General features: G+C 51.2%; 1 protein-coding gene across 1 annotated transcript; it reads left to right on the plus strand.

The window, feature by feature from the left end:
- Positions 1 to 885: 885 nt before the first annotated feature.
- FAAP100 (FA core complex associated protein 100) lies at positions 886 to 21,922 on the plus strand. Its single transcript, XM_044456412.1, has 9 exons — positions 886 to 1,451; positions 5,256 to 5,374; positions 6,571 to 7,499; positions 12,421 to 12,574; positions 13,315 to 14,123; positions 15,181 to 15,317; positions 18,818 to 18,934; positions 20,318 to 20,404; positions 21,258 to 21,922. Exons 1-9 carry the CDS (start codon positions 1,287 to 1,289, stop codon positions 21,381 to 21,383), a joined length of 2,643 nt encoding a protein of 880 aa, XP_044312347.1. The 5' UTR covers positions 886 to 1,286; the 3' UTR covers positions 21,384 to 21,922.
- The last annotated feature ends 117 nt before the right edge of the window (positions 21,923 to 22,039 follow it).

A 22,039-nucleotide genomic window follows, 5' to 3' on the forward strand; every position in this document is an offset into this window, starting at 1 on the left:
GGTTCTGTTATATCGTAACAGTTCTGTATCTTAATACAAACCACCAATGGCACCAGCTACTTGTACTTCATTACTTGCATACTGTATACCCTAGCTGGCTTACATACAAAGCTTTGTATTTACATATCCGTATTGCCCAACAGGCAAAGCTCTTTGGGCACTTCACAAAATCTTGATTTATATACAAGGTAACGGTGCCTCAGCACGAGCTGCTTGCTGCAACTCCGTGGGATTCTGTAAGAAGAGCCTTGCGGCATTTGCACGAGGCTCTACCTAGCCCAGCATCCTGTTTCCGGTGGCGGTCGGTCAGATGCCTCTGGGAGGCCCCCAAGCATGGCGTGTACGCCTCAGCCATCTGCACACGGGCGTTCATCCTGTCTTGCGTAGGATCCCCGTCCTGTGTTCTTCAAGAAAGTTGCTGCTTCCTTTCTACGTGGTAAATTCCATGTCGCTGCCCCCACATCCTTCTGAGCCAGCCCGCGAAGCACTTCTCTAAGGAGGCTCCCACCCGCGTGCGAGCATGAGGGCGCTGCCGCCTCGCGCGGACCCCGACCACCGGTCCCGCTCACGCAGCTCGTCCGCCGCGAGTGGGTAACCGCGCTAGCCCAGCCACCAGCCCTCCATGCAGAGAGCCATCCCCCACCAGTCAGGCACGGAGCCGCCCGCCTTTCTCCGCCCTTCCCACCCTAGCAACCACAGCTAGGAGCCTCTCCCGACTCCCCGCACCCTCCCTTCCCCCGGCCTGTCGTTTACGGCATGTCGTAAACCCCACCAACCTGCCTTTCTCTCCCTAGCTACGGACAGTTACAGAGCCAGGAGCGAGGGCCGTAAAGCGGAGGCGCCGCCCGCGCTCGGGAGCTGACGGCTTTAGCGGCTCTGCCGAAGAGGGGAGGGGGAGGAGGCGTGGCCAGAGCGGCAGCCCCGCCCCTTTCGCTGAGGGGCGAATTGACCGGGAAAAGGGTGACTTGGTTGCCGAGGTCCCCGCTTGGGTTTTCTTGTCGCCCGCTGGGTGTGGCTCGCCTTGCCTTCCGAGGGGGGAGGGGGGAGCGCTCCGTTCTCCCCCGTCCTTCGAAGCACCCCTCTTTGTTCGCTCCTCAGCGCCAGCCTTCCTGAGCCGGAGGTTGTCACCGCTCAGGTGGGGCTGGTCCCTTTGTGTGACTTGGGGTGCACGCGTGTCCTTGTGCCGTTCCTCGTGCCAAGAAGACTCTCCCATCACGTCCTCCTCCACCCCACCGTATGCGTGTCCCTGCCTCGTTGGTCCGTTTTGCAGGCTGGCACTGGGAGTCATGGCACAGGTGGGGCACAGGGTAGATTACCTGGCGGGGTTCTGCTGCCCGGTGGGTGGGTTGGCAGCTGGGAAGCCCCGGGTGCTGTGCCACGAGAATCGGATCTACCTCTCCAACGGCACCGAGTATGTCTACGTCTACGACCAAGAAGGGCGGCTGATGAAGGTAAGGGGCACCTCCTGCTGGACCAGACCTGGTCCATTTTGTTTAAGGCAAGGAGCGGGGAAGAGATGGGGAGGCCTTGGAAACCAGGTCAGATGCTGCAAGCGAGTTCTGGGGCAGCTTCGCACTGGTATCCAGGGAAGGAGGGAGTCTGTCTGAAAGCCTTCTTAATCTGATGCAAACTCTAACAGTAGGAACACCAGATCACACACTGTGTTTACTGATCTGCTTTTGCTTACATGTGTGTAATTGGTAACTTGCTTTACCATTGCCCATCACGGTGCAGAAAAATCCACCTTGTAAGCACCCAGATGGTGACTACAGTAGGATGCTTGTAAAGTGTTAGGTTGAGATAACTTATTTGCATGTGTAAAAAGCTTACTGATTGTGAAAATGTGAGTTTCTGTATGGCAGGTTTTGTTCCTCACCAGTGAATAGGTGAGGACAGCTTCCAGATGCTTTTATACATCAGCATGGGACCAAGCTGTGTGTGCTCTGTTTCTTCACTGATCCACCCAAATTGTCAGGGTAACCCCAAATGTTATGTTTCATGTTGTATTAACTAGAATGAAAATGTAGACATTGATTTTTTTTAAAAAAAACAGAGTGTCAGTCATCCCCCCCCCTCAAAAATCACCCAGGGGAAAAAAGAGATGAGATACCTTAGTACGAAGGTGCAACAGGTTTTATTGGAAAATTGATAGCAATAAAGGCCAAGAGACAAATTCCTGTGTGCACAGTGACTTTAGTGAATACAGGATAATTAGATGCAGGGGGTGTTCTGCTCAGGGAGGATAGCAGGACATTGCCTGTGAGAGCAGGCTCTGTACACCTGTTCAGCCCTTGGATTGTAATCTGCATCTTAAAGACTAGATAGAAACACAAGCTTTGAAACCATATAAACCTGGTTCACACAATCACCATAGCCCATGCATCCCAAGCAGCGTTTGAATAGTCAGGCTTTGACTAAAACTTACACTTCATCCAAACCTGATGGGGTAAGTTGTGTGAGGGTTAAACACAAGTCATGGCTTATGCTAGGTAGCTCAGGTTTGGACAATTTAACAAGCTGTGCTTGCAGCTTGAATATTCAAAATGGCTCCCCACGTTTGCTGTGGCCCACTGTGGTATAAATAAGCTGTGATGGGCTGTTTGATTGTGTGAATTGGCCCAGTGAGGTCCTACATAGGAGTTGCATGGATCAGTCTTGAATTTAACATTTACCGAGTCACTGTTGGCAACCAGATATTCTCTGCAGGTTTGTGGAATTCCCACCAAGTGAACAAGCAGGCTGAGAAGGGATGGAGCAGTCGCCCATGCCTTCACCAGCTTGCTCAGCTTCTGTGCTGACTGAGGATGAAATGAAGTCCCTTCACCGTGGCCACCTGATTGGTAAAGGAGAAAGAGGGCATTCCATTCCTTTGTCATTGTGGTGCACTTCTTGCATTTTCTTTTCCTAACCCTCCCTTTTACTTATAAGAGAGTAAAATGCCTCTTACAAATAAAAGGCTGGTGAGATTTTTGCAAGCTAGTAACATTTGGGGGCTTAGTAACAGGGCTGGCATAGGTGCTCAAAACTAGGAATGGAATTAATGGGATTCTGTGTGGTTACACTTCTTGGTTTGGTGCTTTGTCATCTGCTAGCCAGTGGATTGTACCATGATCGTAGCATGAGGCCATCATACTTCTTCCCCTCTCAGTGCTTTATTTCAGTGATAATCTTACATAATTATTTTTGGGCTTGGTTCTGCAGAGGAGCTTGAGAGCCTCAGCTTGGCATGAAAACCTGTGACTTTTGATGCTTGCCTTACCAAAAACTGCTGGCAGGGCTACACGACGTGAAGACCTGAGCTTAGCCATCTAAATCCGTAATCAGGTGTCCTGCTGACTTTTCAATCCATTCTCCCACTATAGCACCCTTTTATAGTTAGGTGGTTGTCTGTGCTTCATAAGCAGCTTACATATAACATGCTATTCTTGCTGTCTGTCAGTAGGTTTTTCATTTTTTAACATCTCACTTCTTTTGGTTATAAATCTTCCCCTGTACTCTAGCATAGCCCTGTTAAACTGGCTGTAGAATGGTGAGACAAGAGGTGTTCACCTGTCTGTTCATTGTCCTGTGGCTTGCATCATTTTCCTTGTGTTGTTTGCTGGACCCATGACACATTGTAGCATTATATTAAACGTATCCCTTTTAATTTCTCCCCTTGATTTGTTTCTAAGGAGCCTGTGCTGGTACTATCTGGCGCTGCCTCCTACACTTTTCCCTCTTGCAGAGAAAAGTAGGTCACAAATGGGTTAACCCTTAAAAAATATATTACTTGTGCCTGAGATCACATGTGCTGCTAAGGATGAGTGCTCAGTTCTGAATCCTCTTCTGAACTGCTTTTGCAGCTCTCACTGCAGAGAGGCATGTGGGCTATGCCTGTTCTGTCACTCCTGAAATGCAGCCCCATCGTGGATAAAATATGTCACTTGTTCATCAGCACAGTATAGCAGCAATGGCAACCTTTAGAGGCTTAAACTGGAGAATCATGTACATGCAGTTGGGTATCATAACCCCCTCTTGTTGCAATGTGTGTTCTTCAGAGAGACTAGCAGAAGTCAGATGTACATCCTCAGATAGATTCACTGATTTATGAGAGTGAAGCTTGGTTTAAATCAAATGCGTGTAGACATAATGGCTTCTGATTACACGCCACCAGGGATACTAAATGATCCCCAGAGGCTGTTGTGTCTGGTCAGACACGAACTGGGTTGGAAGTAGCACATTTATTTTGCATTTATTCCTTTGTAGAATTTATGACTTATCCTGTAGCTCAAGTTTTCAGAATGGCATTCACAATGAAAATAAGTAGAACAAAACCAATGGTAAAATACATCAAATTTTTTAAAAAGTTTTTAAAGTGACAACAGTAGTTTTCAATAATAAATTTCAATAACAATTTTCAGTAATTTAAAAATTTTAAATGCTTGTTCAGAACTTGCTTCTTTTCTGACATGTAGCTGTAGCATTTCGGAGAGAGAAATTCCCATGATACCTCCCATGGCAGTTCCTTTTTTACACTTTTCAAATGGGACTACATTTAGTTTTATTTATCATTATTATTACATTGCAAGGAACTAAGGGCAGTCTATAAGGTTCTTCTCTTCATTTTATCCTCACAACAACAACCCTGTAGGTAGGTTAGGCTGAGAGGCAATGCCTATCCCAAAGCACCTGGTGAAATTCATGTTTGAGTGGGGACTAGGACTTGGGTTCCCCAAGTCCCGGGGCAAAATTCCAGCCACTACTCCACACATGACATCTGTCTAAGCAGCACTGCTAGCTTTTTCCTGGCATTGCCTCCTATCTTTGTCAGCAAGACAACATGGATAGATTAAAATGAAGCCTCTCTTATTCTCTTCTGCATGCCAGGAAAAATTTCACATACTTATTTTCTCTATGCCAGGCTGTTGTTCATAGCATGGGAGTGGGACCAGTAAAAATGTGGCAGTATTATTGTATAGGGTTGGGGACCTACAAAGAAGCAAGGCTGGTATGATGGTAAATGATCTACCTCTCTTGGGGTTTTTTGAAGTAAGAACCATTTAGCAAAGAACTTGACCTGCTCGCTGCAGTTTGTAGATGACCAGCCCTGCTGAAGTATTCATATACCAGGCCTTCCTATGAATCTTGAAACATGTCAGTTTAAACAAGGGGATGTGTTATATAGGTGCTCCCCAAAGGCTTTTTTTTTACAGGTGGAGCTACTGAAAATCTTTTGGTATCTCTTGTTCCCTTCTTGTTACCTGTTTCCTTCCTAGGCTATTTACAGATTTCCCGATCAAGTGTGGCATGTGGAACTCCTGCCCTTCCACAAGCAGCTATATATCCTGTGTGCAGGAGTTGGCATTTACTGTGTATCCCTGGACTACCAAAGCAGGTGAGAGATGGGCCATCACATACCACAGCAGTATCTGAAACTCTGTTTCTGCTATGAAGGTTGGACTCTTTGAGGGGGGATTTGAAGGCACTGAGAGGTGGCCTCATGCAGGTACTCTGGAAAGTGGATCCAAGCAAGGGAAGAAAAAAGGTGGACTTCTTTGACGGTGGGAGACCGTAGAGCTGGAGCAGTAAAGATCGTAGGCAGGGTTGGGATGCCAGAGCAGAGAGTTTTGAATACCTATGTGTAGAGGCTGAGCGTGCAGCACCGATGCCACTTTCACCTGAAAGTCAGCAGCAGTGCTCTCTGGGCAGGCGTACACAATTTTGGGCTGGGCAGCTTGTGGCTACAACTCCTACCAGCTTTAGCCAGCATAGTCAGGGGTGAGGGATGATGGGAGGGCCAGATACGGAGGGCCAGAAGGTGCAGCCTCTTGCAGTAAATGGAAGGACACTGAATAAAGAGATCTGCTTTCTTTTGTTTAAAAAAAAATAGGAGGGACTAGACGGGGAGGCAAATCTCACTGGGGTTGAAGAATTAAGGGGGCATTATCCTTTCCTGCCTTGTCCTGCTATTTTCATAATTAGAATTGTCTGCCCCCATGTGGCAAAACACTTTGCCCCATGGCACAATAGCAGGGGTGTGTGGTTTTAAATTTTGCAGGGAAAAGCATTAAGGCCCCTCTCCCAGCACCAGAGTGATAAGTCTCCTGCATTATGCCTAGAGGTGCTTGCACAAGAGGCTTTTGTTGTGCAATCGCCCTGTCTCATTCATGGCATTTGGTGCCATCTTCCATTTGTAATCCTCTCATGTTTTCCTATTGTTTCCTTTGCCTTTTCTCTTCCCAAAGAAAATGTGTTAAGGAGGGGGAAAATGGAATACCTGTACCGTGCCGTCTGATTGGTAGTGCCAGGAGACCCCTGTCTGGAAGCAGTCTGCATTGGTCTCTAGCTTCTCAGCCCTTGTCACACAATTCCCAAACTCCTTGAACAGCGGCTTGTGGGTCTTTTGAGTAACAAGAGGGTGACGTTTCTGGAACTTCCCTCCAGAGTGGTAGCTTTCCTCAGTTTGATTCAGTTTGCTTCTTCCTGGATCCAAGCCTGTGAAGCGGATACTCAACATTCTGATTTTTTAATTTTATTTCTGAGCTTGTACCCGTTGGCCACACTGAGTGCTTTTCCTTGTTTGCTTTGAAGGTTAGTGAAGCAGACAGATGGTGAGGAGAATGACTGCTTCTCCAGCGTCTTCCCCATGGGCTCCGACGCCTGCACCTTCCCTGATGCCACACTTTGCACGTTCACGCTGCTCAGTGATGTCCTTGTCACCCTCTCCCAAGTTCAGGGGAAGTGGTGCATGAATCTCCATGCGCTCCCAGGCCCTGAGGACTGGGAGGACGCGCCCCGCCAGCCAGTCAGCCACGTGGACATCACTACCAGCACCAGCAATGACGGGGACTTGTCCCTAGCGCACTTCCTCCCTGTCTTGTGTTGCGCATCTTCTCCCAGAGCCAGTGAGCACAAGGAGGGTCTTCGCCACTCTGGGGGGTTTGTGCTGGAGGAGCCCCTCTTCAGCCTCCTCTTTGGTGTAGATGCCGCCATGCTGGATTCTCCCATGATCCTCTGTGGTTTCCCGGATGGGCAGCTGTGCTCAGTGCCCCTGAAGGCCCTGAGTTCGCCTGGTAATGGCAGCTGTGATGATTCCCCTGTTAAGATCCTTCATCATCTGGAGGAGCCTGTGGTCTTCATCGGGGCCTTGCGGACAGCGCGGGGGTCCCCAGATTCGGAGGAGCTGCCGGCATTCGGAGACGTGGGCTGTGACTGTGTTGTGGCCTTGGGTCACTATGGTAAAATGGTTGCCATCAAGGCAGCTCAGGGAGAAGAGATCAAGGTCCCGGAGCTCCGAGAGTATTACCTGCAGGGGCCGGTCCTGTGTGCAGCGTGCAGCGGGGGCAGCCGCATGTACTACAGCACCCATTCTGACATCTACGTGGTTGACTTGGACAGCAACACCCCAGAGGCCGAGAAGGTGGCGGACTCAGCAGGGACCCTTCCGTCCGCCTTGTCTCCTGCCAGCCTGAGCATCTGCAGTGTAGTGGCACTCTCTTTGTCGTCCCGGGAGTCGGAAGGTACCGGAATGGGTGGGGAAATTGCTCTCTGTTCTGAAAGAGTAGAGAGCTTGATGTGGATCCAGGCATGCCTGCAGCTCACGGAAACAGGATGTGTGAGGAGAGAGCTGAGCTGTGAGGAAGATTTCTGCAGCCAGGATATGCCTTAGCTGGGGCCGTGAGTGCTGGTTCTGATCCCATCCTTTTTCTCCTTGGAAGCCCAGACTGGTGTGTGACATCACAACACACAGCCAGTACAGGCAGGGTTTGCTCCCAAAGGCAGGCTAAACACTTTTAAAATCACCACTTTGCTATAGACCAGGGTGAGGACATCCAGGGGCCACATTCGCCAACAATGTGATCCAGGCACCAATGATGCAATAGTTGGCTGGTTTCTGCAGCCTCCCCTCAACCCGAAAGGTTGGACTGCTCCTCCTAAGGCTTAGCTAGTGACCGGAAGTGGCACCTTGGGCCCTGCCCCATTTGCCCTTGGCCCTGCCCATCACTGTGGGACATGCTGCTTCAGAGATGCTCCCAGGGCACTTAGGCCTGGGACCAGAGGAGGTTCAGCCGTTCTGCTGCAGTCTGTGCCCTTGGGCCAGATCTAGCCCAGAGAGACAGGGAGGGAGGTGGATGCCCAGCTCCTCGGTTGCCAGTGCAGAGGTGGAAAAGGGGCAGGGCTTTGTCAGCAAGCTTCACGGGACAGGAGGCTGGGAAGCTGCCTTCCTCCGAGGGGCCCTTACGCGGTGTTCGCCGTGGATTAGGACTGCAGAGTCCTCTGCACCCCAGCTTAAGGCAACCCCTTTTACACGGGGCATGAGACGGTCCTGTGAGCAGGGCTGCAGCCATCATGGTCCCAAGAAGTCCCCAGGAGGCCTTATCCAGGAGAGGGGCCGCTGCAGACCGAGTCTCTTGTCTCTTGCTGCGAATGAGGTCAGGGCATGCCTTCCCTGCCCTCTCCCCCTTCCCTTTTCTTCAGACCCACAATTTTGCTTTGAGCAGTTCCTGAGTATAATTAGTATCAAGCCCTGGTCCAAAGAAGGCATGTGAACGGGGCGGGATGCTGGGTGGGGCTAAGGGAGGCTGCTGCACGCTGTGCTCCACAGGCTCCGTGCTGGTCCCCGGCCCCCGGCCCCTCCCCAGTCCCCGTTGCTTGAGGAAGAGATGCTCGGCTTTGGCAGAGGCTGTGCCCACGATGCGCTGGCTCCTGAACACTGGGCCCCTTTTGGATTCAGAACTCTGCACAGAGGGGAGCTTGACCCAAGCGCATGCTCTAGAAAGACAGGGAATTGAATGGCAGTTCAGGAGCTCTGCCTCTTTCTGGTGAAAGGGTTCTGTAATGCTGAGATCTGGGCAGAGTGCAGTAATTTAGAGTCTTCTTTTCTTGTGCCAAACAGCTGCATTGTGCTTGCTCACCATGCAAGAGGCATTAATATCTTGAGTGCAGGAAGCAGCCTTCCTTCCCAGCAAGGAGCAGTGTAGGCTCAGCAACTCCCATTTCTCCCTGCCTTTAATGCAGAGCAAGAGTGGGCTGCTCAAACTGCCAGGAGGGGGATTAAGAAACACACGGTTCTTTACAGCCCTTCTTCCCATCAGCAGGACGGAGTCATTACCTCGTCTGACAGAAGGAGGAAGGGACTTGCCTGGGGCACTCCTTCCAAAAGGACTAAACATAGAATAGTGTTCTCCTTCAGCATTATTTGGGCTTCTGCAAAAATTTGAATGTCTCAGCACTGGAATGAGCTTCGCTTGGGCAGGGGAACAGTATCAATATGGGGCAGGAACTTACAGCAGTGGGGAAGAAGCTTAGCGCTCTTCAGGATATAGATGCCCTGTTTCCTGGATCACTGTAAACTTGACATTTAGTGTTGCTCAGGTTCCAAGCGATTACAGATGGGTCTCTCTTCCTTTCACACTCTGTTTGCATACATGAGAACTAGCAGCTTGATTTTTAAAAACTGGATCCTCCAGTCCACCCTGCATCTTGCTTCTTCACTTTCTGCATCTTCTCCATCTTCCTAATCACAAGTTTGCAATCTGAGGGTGAAATTTATCTTGCTGAGGGACCAAAATTGGGAAATAGAATACAGGACAAATGAGTTGCTCTCAGGAAAAATGAAGCTGGAAGCTAGAAGTGCCCAGTTAAGGCAGGATTCTACAGGGAGCATGTGTGAGTTGGTTTTTACATCTTCCCCCAAGTGCTGCAGCGCTCTTCTTCAGAGTGGATTCTCTGTGCCCACCTCACAGCCCATTCACTTTGGCTGCCTATCATTTCATTTCAGTACCACCGCCAGCTGCAGTCTCCTGCGAGGGAGAAGCATTCTCCGTGTTTCCAGGCATCTGCCCCTGAAAAGGGAAACGGTATGCCAGCAGCAAATTGCTGGGAGTTCGCTTTGGCATGATGGAGCAGCCGGCGGCCACCTGTTTCTTTTGCTTCCTTTTCTGGGTGGTCCCCAGAACTGACTGTTGCACATCTTACACGCTCCCTGTGCATTTAGTCTCCGGGTGCACTTAGGATCCTTGTTCTATTGATTTTATCTGCACCAGTGAATTTTCTGTGGCATGGATGGGCAGAAGCGATCTGTTCAGTGATCCCTGAGTGATTTGCAGTAGATCAGTAAGGATTTCTGACTCCCAGTGGTTTAGCAACAGTAGCATCAAAATGCCCATCACCCTGCCCAAAATTGTACTGCAGACATAAAACAGGAGTGAATTGGGGTAATTAGGAATGCATGTTTGAATAGAAGGACAAAGAATTCTATTATATTTTGCTACTCAAAACAAATGCTTTAATTCAGGGGTAGGAACTTGTGGCCCATCAGATGTTTTTGACATACAACTCCCATCATCCCTTACCACTGGCTAGGGATGATGAGGATTGTAGGCTAAAACATCTGGCAGGACAGAAGGTGGCCACTCATGCTCTAATAGTAGGTCTTTTGCATCAGGTTTGGTTAGTGGATCTTGCAATTATACTAAGGAAATTAAAGCAGGTGCTCCAAGCCTGAAGTCTGCCCATCCCGATCTATGGCCCTAGTTAGATTTACAGTGAGGGCATGGCAGCTTGAGCATTTGTTTTTCCTGGAAAGAAGCTCTCCTGGATGCATATATGACTCCTAAACTTACATGCAGGCTAAGCTGCATGATCTCTCTTCAGGCAAGGAGCAGATCCTTGGGAGCTGCAGCCTCATGGTCTAGGGCAAGACCAAGCCCCAGTGCCTGTTTGGCTGCCCATTTGGGCCTCTTCCGCATGGATCTAGAAAGGATTCTTTTATGACCATTTCCCCCTGAAGTCCCTGCGCTGGAATTCGAGGAGCTACTCTGAATCCTAGCTGGCTTAAGGCCTGTACAGAAGCAGGATCTTTAGGCATTTCCAGCTGGTGAGCTCCTTCTCGTGCAAGCCACAGAAGCAGAGCACGGGAGACAGACACAATGCCCGTGGCAAGACAGGGCACACGTACATTGGTGCAGAGATTCAAGCACGTGGAAGAGAAGATGGGCATCTCTTAGGGACACTCCCCAGTCTTTCTTGCCTGGAGACGGGAAATTCTTCTGCAGCGGCAGGTTGAAGGGTGCCCCACACTGGACAGGCTTTAATGTGGTTTAAACTGCTGAGCTGCTGTGCTGGTTGATCGAAAGGTCACCAGTTCAAATCTGCACAATGGAGTGAGTTCCCGTTGCTTCGTCCCAGCTCCTGCCAACCTTGCAGTTCGAAAGCATGCAAATGCAAGTAGGTAAAAAGGTACCCCTTCAGTGGGCAGGTAACAGCGTTCTGTGCACTTTGGTGTTTAGCCATGCCGGCCACACGACCATGGAGACTGTCTGCGGACAAATGCTGGCTCCCTCGGCTAGGAAACGGAGATGAGCACTGCCCCCAGGAGTCAGGCATGACTGGACTTCACGTCATGGGGAAACCTTTACTTTTTTAAAGTTCCTTCCTCTGAAGATTTGGACCCTGCGACTATCAGAGTGCAACCCAGTGAGGTTGCCTGTAACCCTCATAAGTGTGCGCGGTGGGAGGAGCACAGAGGGAAGCATCCAACACACTTGGCCAGTTTGGGCCACCTGCATGTTGGGCCTCAGAACAGGCGAGAAAGAATGAGGCACCACCAGGTTGCCCTGTGTGCTGGCACAGCTTGTTTGCTCTCCTCTGCAGCCTCTGGATTTCAGCCAGTGCAGTTCCTCCTGTGCCAGCTGCAGGGCCAAGACGGGTGGCGCCCCGGGATCAGAGCCCCTGGTCCTCCCTTGAGGCAGGCTTAGCTGGGACTCTGAAAAATCCTATAGCCATCTAGACCATTTTGAGCTGCTGTCAGCCCGTTAGGACCCTTTCCATCCCTTCTCAGGAACCTCTGGCCACAGTGTTGGAAGTCTGACTGCTCCGTAGGAAGGCAGAGAAGAGGGAAACTGTGGGAGACCCCCTGATGTCTTCACTGCCTGTGTGGATATTCAGCATTTGGATTCATGTTGGAATAGCCCAGGCAAAGCACCCCTGCCGTGTTGGCGTGAACATCTTCAGTGCAGGGGTGCCATTCCTGTGGCCCGCCAGATCTTTTGCTCTGCGGCTCCCATGCTCACTTTCCATTGGCTGTGTTGGCTCGGGCTGATGGGTAGCATTGAGGGGGTACCAGGTTGGGGAAGGCTGGGAGTAAGTCCCCTTAAACTCCGTGGGACATACATTGGTGTAAACCTCTATAGGATCACCCCGTTAAGCTTGTCGCTGAGGTGGGCACCTTACTCTTGTCGTCCAGCCCCCATGTACCTTCACCACTGGCTGTGCTGCCTAGGGCTGATGGGAGTTGTAGGCTAGAACATCTGGAAGGCTGCAGGTTGCCCACCCCTGTTCTAACGCTTCAGGTGGGAGCGGGAAGGAGATGCCCTAAATTCTCTTACAGACTCCTTTTGATCCCCTCTCTGTCTCACTTGTGTGCATTGCTCTCCTCAGGTGAGTCTGAGCTGCTGGCTTTATCTGCTAAAGGCCGCCTCATGACCTGCGGCTTATGCAGCCCAGACGACACGCAGCCTGTCAGGATGAACCCAGACAAAGCTGGACAGAGGATCAAAGAGCTGCTGTCTGGGATAGGCCACGTCTCCGAGAGGTAGGTCCTTTCAGCCACTGGCACTCCCGCCGGTGTGCATGAGTCTGTACACACAGCGGGCAGTCAAGACATCTTGTGACACTTGGTTTTACCTACAGCTGCCCAAGCGTCTAGTATGGGAAGTGGGCTTTGGAAACCAGATGGCAGTATTTGATGCTGAAATCCCGCCCCCCCTTGCCCCCCCCCCCCCCAGTATCTTAGATCTAGTAACAGTTGTGGAAGAAAGGATGCATCTTCAGCCTGTGGATAGAGCCACTGTGTTTTGTTTGCGTGTATCACTTTGTATCCATTGCACATTTGGCAGTAATAGGAAGAACCCTTTTGAAGCTACTCTTGAGGAAACACAGAGGCCATGTTTGGTTAGTGTTTCTGAGAATGCCCAAGCTGATCTGTGCAAATAAACATACCCCAACAGAGTAGAAGTACACAGTATATTTTTTCAGGAGGAGCTTCACAATGGTTCTGCCAGCTTCTGTTGCTTAAGGTGCCTGTGACATGCGCAGCAGTATTTCTTTATATCCAGGTCCAAGGAAGGCTAGGCCTGGGGAACTGAGTTTGTGCTCCCACAGAAATCCCACCGTGCATGTGCCTGCAGCAGTTCCGTTCACTTGGAGCACCTCTGGTTTCTCTTCTCTTTGCTAATCTGTTCAGGAGGCCTCTGGCCCCTTTAGCTGTAATTACTCCTTAGGGTCCGCATGCTCACACGGTTTCAGTGTTGTTTTCTCTCCTGGCCCCTGCAGAGTGTCCTCCTTAAAACGGGCTGTGGATCAGAAGAATCAAGCGCTGACCTGCCTGAACCAGGTGATGAACGTGAGCGCAGCTTTGCTGTCGAGCCAGAATGGCCAAAAGCCCATCACTTGTGCCATCACTGCCCACTGGAGCCACATCCTGGTTCAGGACACCTTGACGGTCTGCTGCGTCCTGGAGAACTCGAGCGAGTGCAGCCTGGAGCGCGGGTGGACCTTCTGCGTCCAGCTGTTTGCCAGCTGCTGTGACTGTGAAGAGGACTCTTCCGATTCTGCCATCACCACCTATACCTTCCCGATCGATCAGCTGCTCCCTGGGAACAAGACGGAGGTGACCCTCCCACTGGGCCCCACCGAGGGCTCCAAGCTGGAGCTGCCTTTCACCGTCTCCTGTTCCCTCTACTACAGCCTGCGTGAGATCCTGGGCACCGTCTCGGAGTCCTCTGAGCTGCTGGATGACCTGTTTTCTGATGACTCCCCAGGCCTTTCCCCAGACAGAGAAGGCATCTGCCTGCCCTTGAGAGAAGTCACCATCGATCTCCTGCAGTGCCTTCGCTTGGAGGATGCCAGCGGGGTGCCTGACACTGCCCCGCCTGCAGATGCCATGGCCGCCCCCGGGGATCCACTGGAAACCTTCCTGCAATTGTCCCAGGTGCAGTCTGACCTCGAGAAGATCGAAGGGAGTGATGAGCTGGTTCCAAGAGCAATGAATGCTCTAGGAGAAGGTTACCTGGCTCCGTCCGTGGCTTCAATCAAGGTGTCCTCTGAACTGCTGAGAACAGCCCTGAAGGACTTGTGTGCAGGTGTGCGATTTCCTCTCTCCTTCACCTGCCCCTTCCCAGTGAGTGTTTACTGCCTGTAAGCTGCCAGGTGCAGTGGCAGTTCTGGGTTGCTGTTTGCACACACCGGGAGAGGCAATTTTCCTTGCTTGTGAAGGATGCTGTTACGCCGTGGGGAGCAGCAATGGGGTGGAGACTCCTGGCAATGGGCTAGTCTGTCGCATCACTGAGCAGGCTCACTGCCTTCAGTGCTGAATGCTGCTCAGCAGCATCCAAGAGCCTGGAAATGATTTCCAAATGCTGCGGCAAGACCAGGGAAAACCCGTGGCCAAACCGCTCACAGTGCCTTGACAAACCCCGATAGCAATGACACGGAAAGCAAGCGGTGCACCGTTCACGTAGGTTACTGACAGACAAAATGGGCCTCATTCGGATTTCCACTGTGCAGATCCCGAGAGGTAATTTCAGCCAAGGTCAGAGTCTGCTTTTTTGCCAAACCAAGCAAATCTCTTCCTGAAAGAACCTCACATTCTTCATGTATGCTTGTTGATCCTAGGTAGAAATTTGGATAATTGTCCCCATTGGGGAAGGAGTGTTTTTTGGGGTGGGGGGAAGATTCAGACTATTTTGCTGGACACAGTGTCAGTGATGGAGAGAACAGGACTGATGGAGGGCTCCCTTGGACCCTCTTGCTAGAACCGTTGATCCCGCTGCTACCAACTTCAGCAGGCTTCGCAATCAGTGCAGCTTGCAACACGACCCTCCCTGGTGGAGTCTGCCCAGGACCTCGCTTCTGGCTGATCAAGCAGCCAGTGGTGGATACGGGTCCTGCACTGGGGATCGTCTGTTCAGTCTGTTTGATCCTGGATTGCATGCCGCACGTGGCCACTTCTTGCACGCAGTCAGGGCAGCCGGCTGCAGCAAATCAGCCGCTGCGGTCCTTTTTTGGGCGACACCTCCCTAGACATGTAGCATATTCCGTGCACTCTCTAAGTGGAAGTCAGCGGCAGGGGCCACCAAGCAGTGAGAAATCACGTACCCCACTTAACAACGCCTGCCTTTCTTTGTTGCCGTTGTTCAGACGCGTCGCTGTGCTGCGCTGTGCTGCGCTGGCTGCTGGCGGAGAATGCCGAGGCGGAGGGTCTCCGAAGCCAGGCTGTGACGGCAGCGCGGGGACTGGCCCCAGATGGAGGTCGAGTGCAGCTGAGCATCCGAGAGGCAAGGCATGAGCTGTAGACTGGGAGGGGAGGCTCTTCCAGTGGGCACCAAGCCAGAGTCTGGTTCCTTGTGGAACGCTCCACATGGCAAGCCCTGCCCTGCCCTGCCCTGCCCTTTGAGGTAGCCTTGGGCAAAGGCTCTTGCCTTGGGTGGCTAGCGTGACCTCAAGCTCTCCCTGCTACTTGCCTTCCCCTGTCATGCACCCTAAATACTAATGCTGCATGTCTCATAAAGTCTGTGGTCTGACCCTGTTTTATAAGGAGCCTGCATGTTGCAACAGGGGTGGGGAGGGGATATCGTAAAATATCAGTGTAAGGGGCTTGCCGTATCGTGTCTTAGTCACCCTGCAACTAAATCGAAGCTTTTCCATCTTCCAGGGCTTAAGGTGAGTGGAGGGAGAAAGGGTAAAGTTCATAGCTCCGCCTAGCCTCTCCTGCTCATGCCGAGTCCTGCAGGCACCGTGTGTACTCCTCCTTTCTCTTCTCCCAGTCAGAGAATTGCTGTTGCCTCTGCAGAGCCTCCCCAGGCTTGTGGAAGAGTGGAGGGCAGTTGACCGTGCCCTGGGATCTCACGGGCGTTCCTGGATCACAGCGATGGTTGGCTGCAAGCAATCCCCCTCAAGTCCTGTGGTGTTAAGCTAGCGGAGAGTTCTTTGGGCAGCAGAGTGTGTTAAGGGCAGCCTCCTGAACACAGCAGCCATGCTGCTGGGTCAACCACCTTAGTTTCTGGATCCTGCCTCCGTTTCCTGCTGCAGCGTTTGCCTTGAGGGCTTGCTGCACTCCCAAATGTGCAAGTTTAACCAAAGACATCTTTATTACCCTGGAAGATGGAGAAGTTCTTTAGAGCAGGACCATTGAGCCTCATCTGGCCTGCTTGGGGTCCCAGCCCAGCCCTCTGGGGTTCCCCAAATAGCCATGCTTCCTTTCCCCACAGCTGCAGATGTTTCCCAGCTTTGGTGTGCCCTTGTCTCATTCCGTGGAACACCTTTCCTAAAGCCCAGCTGCTGGTGGCACAAGTGTAGTCAGTACGCGGCTGGATTTGGTCCTGCCCTCTTTGGCTGCTCTCCACTGGAAGTGCCTATGGCAGCCCTCTGCAACTGGGGCCTGCCAGAACAGGGAACTCCCATCATTCCCAGCCAGCATATGACAAAATGCCACAGTACTCCGGAGTGTGCGAGAATCCTCAGTCTAGCAGCTCCTCCGACCCGGCACCGCACAGTTGGTCTGCCTTGCTCACAGCTAGGCAGGTAACCCTAATGTTGCTGCTTGGCTGCAGGAGCGAGGCTGGAATCATCAAGCAGCAGGTTTCTTCTGCTCTTCGGCTTTGCCGCATTTCTGTTCATTCTTCCGTGCGAGGGGGAGGATGGTCAGAATGGACTCGTTAAGCTGCCCCCCTGCTTAATCCTCTTGGCGCAGCAGACGGCTGATGTTAATTGCTAGCTGCCTCTCCTGCCATGGCCTGTTAACCCTCCAGAGAGCGGGTCCGCTTGAGCCCTAGCAGAGACTGGGTTCCTCCAGCTTTGCGCATGAGAGCATTAAAAACGCCAGAGCGATTAGTGGCCACGCTAATTCTGCTCCAGCTAAACCTCCTGGATTAAGCTCATTGGGGGTGTGTTTCATTGGGGTGCGGAGAACAGGCCATCTCATTTCAGCAGAGTGTGAGTGCTGTTCAGCGGGCATTAAAGCTGGCTACCTCTGGGATGCCCATGCAGAGTCTAAGCAGAATGTGTTTGGTAGGTCTTGTGTAATCCTAATAAATTTCAGGAAGGGTAAAACTGCATCTACGGATATCTGGATGAAAGGTACTGATTTGACATCCTTTGGAGTCTGGAAAGTTACTGGGGTAGAAGGAGCTCTCTCTCCAGGGCATCAGAAATTGACGCCATTGAACCCACGGTTGGAGGGGAGGGGTTGAGTACAGCAGGGCTAAGAACGGAAGAGGAGGGCTGCTGGATCAGAGCAAAGGCCTGTCTAGTCCTTTGTGTTCTGTGTCCAGTCTCCATCCAGCTGCTTGTCAGACTCTCACAAGCAGGACATGGGGACAGCAACAACTTCCCACTCATGCTGCTGCTTATACTGGAGGTAATGCATAACCATCAGGACTGGCAGCCATTAATAGCCTATTCTCTCAATTTGCCCAGTCCCCTTGTAAAGCCATCCATGTTGGTGGCCCTCTGCATAGCTTGTGGTGGCAAATTCCATAGTTTAATTCTACAGGGGTTCTGCCATGGGTCCAGGGAGAGTTTTGCTGCTGGTTCATGATCTCATCATCACTGGGTGGGTGTGGGGGTTGAGGCGCCATCTTGCCCTTTAATATGTGGCTTGAGTCACTTGCTTGAGTTTTTCCTGTATTACAAAGCTGTGGGGCAGTGGCAGTGTGGACCAAGCACATTAGAATCTAGATTGTGTGGGCCACATTTGGAAGGGCATGAACAAGTGGGCTAAATATCGATTGGCATTTCGTCCTTCCATCCCACTTTCAACGAAGTGGATGTTTGGGTGTCTGAGCTTAGCTGTGTAATCTGTCAGAACAGAACAATGGAGCATCCTACCTTCTTTTCACTGGAGAAGAGAAATTGTGCTGGAACGTTTCGGGCAGGAGTAAGCAGAAGGCAGTCCTCTAGTTATTCTGAACTTCAGCTCCCTGCGTTCCTGGCCACCGGCCATGCTGCTGCTAGAAATGAAGTCCGAAATATCTGGACTTCCAAAATGAAGTCCAGACAACACCTGCCTTCTGCCCACCCCGGGGTTCGGTCCCTGCACTGGGGACCTCAAGAACAAAACTCAGTTGCCCACCTTTGCTGCTACTGAGCTAAAGGCCAAACCACGTGTTACAAGCGAACATGTTGCAGTAATCTCATGATCCCATTAAATAGAAAAGCTACTTTGGGAGGATAAAATCAACCCTGCCTTTACTCCAAACCACCCATCTAGTACTTCCCCACTCCCTTCCCGGGTTCCAAGAACATGTTTTGAGACACTGTGGAGACTACTGCAAGGGATGATTTGGAAGTGGGAGGATGGGTACAGCCATCAGCTTACAGTTTCACCCTTTTGTGCGTGACATGCAGTTTGGCCCTCAATCATCTTGTGTATAAATTAGCTGCATTTCTTTCCCTGCCTTCTTTCCACTGTAAGCTCCTTGAGGAGGTGAAAGCTACTTTTTTGTTTGCATGTGCCCCGTATTGCACGAAGCCCACCTCTTAAATGTTACAAGCATATATATCAAATGATTAATTATCACACTCTGCAGAACTGTGCAAAAGAGCAGCAGACCTGAAAAAACAACTTCCGGCTCCACCATAAATAAGCAGGGTGACTTCAGGCACCTTTCTAACTTCAGCCACACTTCTTCTATCATCTGTAAAATGGAAACAAGTACACCAAAGGGCAACTTTTTTCTCCGTTGGTAATCTCTCTGTTACTACACTTTTAACTTGGCACCACTCAGCAGAATTTAATGCGGTGATGTTCTTGCTGCCTCTCTCCCTTGTCCCCAAGGTGACCGTCAGTGATCCGAACCCAGCAGCCCCCATCCAGGCAGTGGAGATTGTGGTCCAGAGCTCCCTGCTGGCAAACTTGTGCCAACTGCATCATGCGGTGGTTAGACGGATTCAGGTAAAAAAGATTCCAGTGATGGGGAAGGACGATCACTGCTTGCCTGTCTAATGCCCTTTGTCACATGGAAAGACACCTGTGTATCTGGGGTGCAGTCTAGCTGCAGTCAAGACTGGTCCATTCACAGTAAATCTAGGCTAACCCAGTGGATTTGATTCCTAGACCCGTGGCCATATTGGCCACTTGTCTGGAAGCAGAGTGCCTTCCAGACCTCCTCCTGGAGAATGAGCATGATGATTCCTCTTTTCTCAGTCTAAAAAGCAATCCAGATCTCAGAGGCATTTGTTCCCCACAAGAACAAGAGTGTACACCCCAAAATGAAGGGTGGGCAGCCATTTACTCTCTGTGTATGCTTGTGCTGCAGCAAGACGGCTTCCCCCTCGCAGCATATAATGGGGGTGATTAGCCCACAGACTTGCCCAGGTCCGGCTCTTCTGAATTTGCAACCTCTGGTTTGCCTGATCAGAAATTGCTCTGTGACGTGCTAGTCTGAACACTATGTATTAACTGTGGGTTAAGCAAACCAACGTTAACCTACAATTACCTGTTAACTTCAGGTTATTTAACCTGTAACTCATAATGTCATGGGCTGACCAGAGGTTGCATATTGCCTATGGCCGGGCAGTTTAGCAGTTGCATATTCACAATGACAGTAGCACATGCTGCAGCAATCTTGGGTTAATTAACCTACTGTATCCAGAGTTATGTGCAAACAGGCCCATTGTGAATATAGAAGCCTCCTTTCTCACCAGTAAGAGTGGAGCAAAATAGCTATTTTGGCTTGTTATCTAAAGCATGGATGGGCAGGAATTAGTTCAGGATCTGCTGGTAGATCTCTGAGTGTTTGATGGTAAACTACCAAAGGTTTCCATCCCCTGAACAGTAACAAGTCTCTACTTCCTAAATTGGAATCTTGACGCGGAGGAAAGTAACAGTGGAGGAACCAGAAGTGGGTTGTTGTATGGCAGGACTATGAGTCAGTTCCAGTACTTAAAAAAACAAACCCTGGACTGAACATGTGTTCCAAGTCTCCCCCCACCCCCCGCACAAGCTCTTTAATAGTGAGCAATTTAACCCTTCCACACATGTACTGTTTTGCACGTGGCTCTGGGAGAATGACTTTGAGGTTACAATGCAAAAAGTAGATACTGCAAACATGAAGCTTGTCCCTCCCTGACCTAAAGCTTTCTGTACTGCGCAAGGAGATTCCTGGACAGTAAAAAGAAAAATGTAGATATTCAAAAGGATAAGAGAAGCAGGTGACCCCAGAGGACTTCTGTCCCATTTTAGTCATCCTTGTCAGAAGACAAGGAGCTGGATTTCTAATTAACCAGTCTTACCTTGGCTTTACTGTGCCCTTTGTTGGTTGGTTGTTCAATGCAGGCCTTGGTTTTGGAGCAAGCTGTGCAGGATTCCTCTCCCCCGGAGATCCGTGTCCAGTACCTCCATCAGATCCAGGCCAACCATGAGGTAAGCAGCATTCCTGCCCTGGAGCTGCTCAGACTCATTTTTCTGGACGAACAGACTCGTGCCACGGATTCCAGGCAGGCCAAGAGGTGCAAAGGTCAGGGAAGTGGGGGCACAGCACACCTCCTGCACTTGGGCTGATCCCTGGAATTGCGCCTTCACCAGGCAACGCCTTGGCCGTCCCTGCCCACCGTTAGACGCTCAGCTGTATCAGGCTCTGCGTGGCCACTGTCGCGCAGGAATCTGGGCTGACAGAGTAAATGGCGGGGAATGGATTTATGGCTTGTTCTGTAATTGCTGGGCTGAGACAGGCAGTTGGTCTGACCCAATCTGGCAGTGGCTGTGTTCATTCTATTTACGCTTCCCCTAACTTGATTACTCACCCCAGTCCCTCCCTCCTCCCCTTTTTCTCCCCCACATCTCCTTCCTTCAGCCTAGGGCTTAAAGCACACATTCATATAATGCATTCCATATGATTTCAGAAACAGAAAATGTAACCCTTATCGGCACCAAGGTTGTCACTTAGAGCTGAGCGCTCGCTCTCTGTCTCTCACTCTGTCTGTCTGTCTGTCTCTCTCTCTCTCTCGCTCTCTCATTCTCTCTCTCTCTCTCTCATTCTCTCTCTCTCTGACACACACACACGGATGTAAAAGAAAATCACACTCCAGACTTAAAGGCAAGGAAGGAAGAGATGCCCAGCCCAGGGGGAGTGGGGGATCATGGTGAGATGAGGAGCATAGACCATGAGGAAGGAACAGACTTCGCAGAAGAGACTGCAGCCCCCACTGGGCATTGACCCGCCCGGTCCTGCCAGGTCTGCTCTGCTGCCTCTAACACAGCCCTTCCTTTCCTTCAGATGCTGCTAAAGGAGGCACAGTCCTTGCGTGACCGTCTGTGCCTGGGAAACGACTCGGATGCGACTGTGGAAAAGCTCCTGCATGTATATCAGGAGCTGCGCAACCCCAGCCTCATAGTCCTGTGAGCGCCAAGCTGTGGGTCCCCGTCTCGGCACACCTCCGATCGCTCCACTGCCATTTCTGCCCAGTGTCGGTGGCATGAAGGGCACAGCTGGCTGTACACCTTGTCAACTGACTGAGGGCCGAAGCAGAGGCGTGGCAGGGAGGGGCAGCAATTCCAACTGGGCAAGCCCCAGGCCTGACTGGGCCCATGAGGGAGGCCGGAAGCCCAGGGCTCCGCCGTGTGACTTGTGTTCCCAGCCCACCCTGGCTGCCTGCCCTTTCTCCCTTTTCATGTGATTGTTTCTCTTTCCCGGGGTTTTGAATTCCTGCCTATTCCTGGCAGATCGGATTGGTGCATCGTGGCAGTTTCATGCGCAGGCAGTGTCCAGCTAGACTGTGCATGCGCACATCATGCGTGTGTATGTCCATGTGTGTAACTTGGATGGCTGACGAGGTGCCGTGGTGGGTGTGGGTGGCGTATTGTGGATTGCACTTGACGTTGCTAGTTTAGCTTCTTTTGCTTTGGTGACGGTCGCTTTGCTGTGGCAAGCCCCGGAGTCTGGTGGGTTGTCTGTGGGGAGGGGAGGGGAGGGGAGGGGCAGGTTTTCCTGGCGATTTTAGTGGGAGTTTTGTTTGCTCCAAACAACAACACGAAGGGCTACGCCTCTAGCTGTGTCAC

This window comes from Varanus komodoensis, unplaced genomic scaffold, assembly GCF_004798865.1.
Source record: "Varanus komodoensis strain SLA01 unplaced genomic scaffold, ASM479886v1 scaffold84, whole genome shotgun sequence".
NCBI lineage: Eukaryota > Metazoa > Chordata > Lepidosauria > Squamata > Varanidae > Varanus > Varanus komodoensis.

Bases quoted from the DNA above. Each gene is read 5' to 3' on its own strand.
- FAAP100 (XM_044456412.1), top strand. From the start codon at position 1,287: ATGGCACAGGTGGGGCACAGGGTAGATTACCTGGCGGGGTTCTGCTGC. The intron at 18,935-20,317 runs GTAAAAAAGATT...TGTTCAATGCAG, and splicing joins CGGTGGTTAGACGGATTCAG to GCCTTGGTTTTGGAGCAAGC. The intron at 20,405-21,257 runs GTAAGCAGCATT...CCTTTCCTTCAG, and splicing joins AGATCCAGGCCAACCATGAG to ATGCTGCTAAAGGAGGCACA.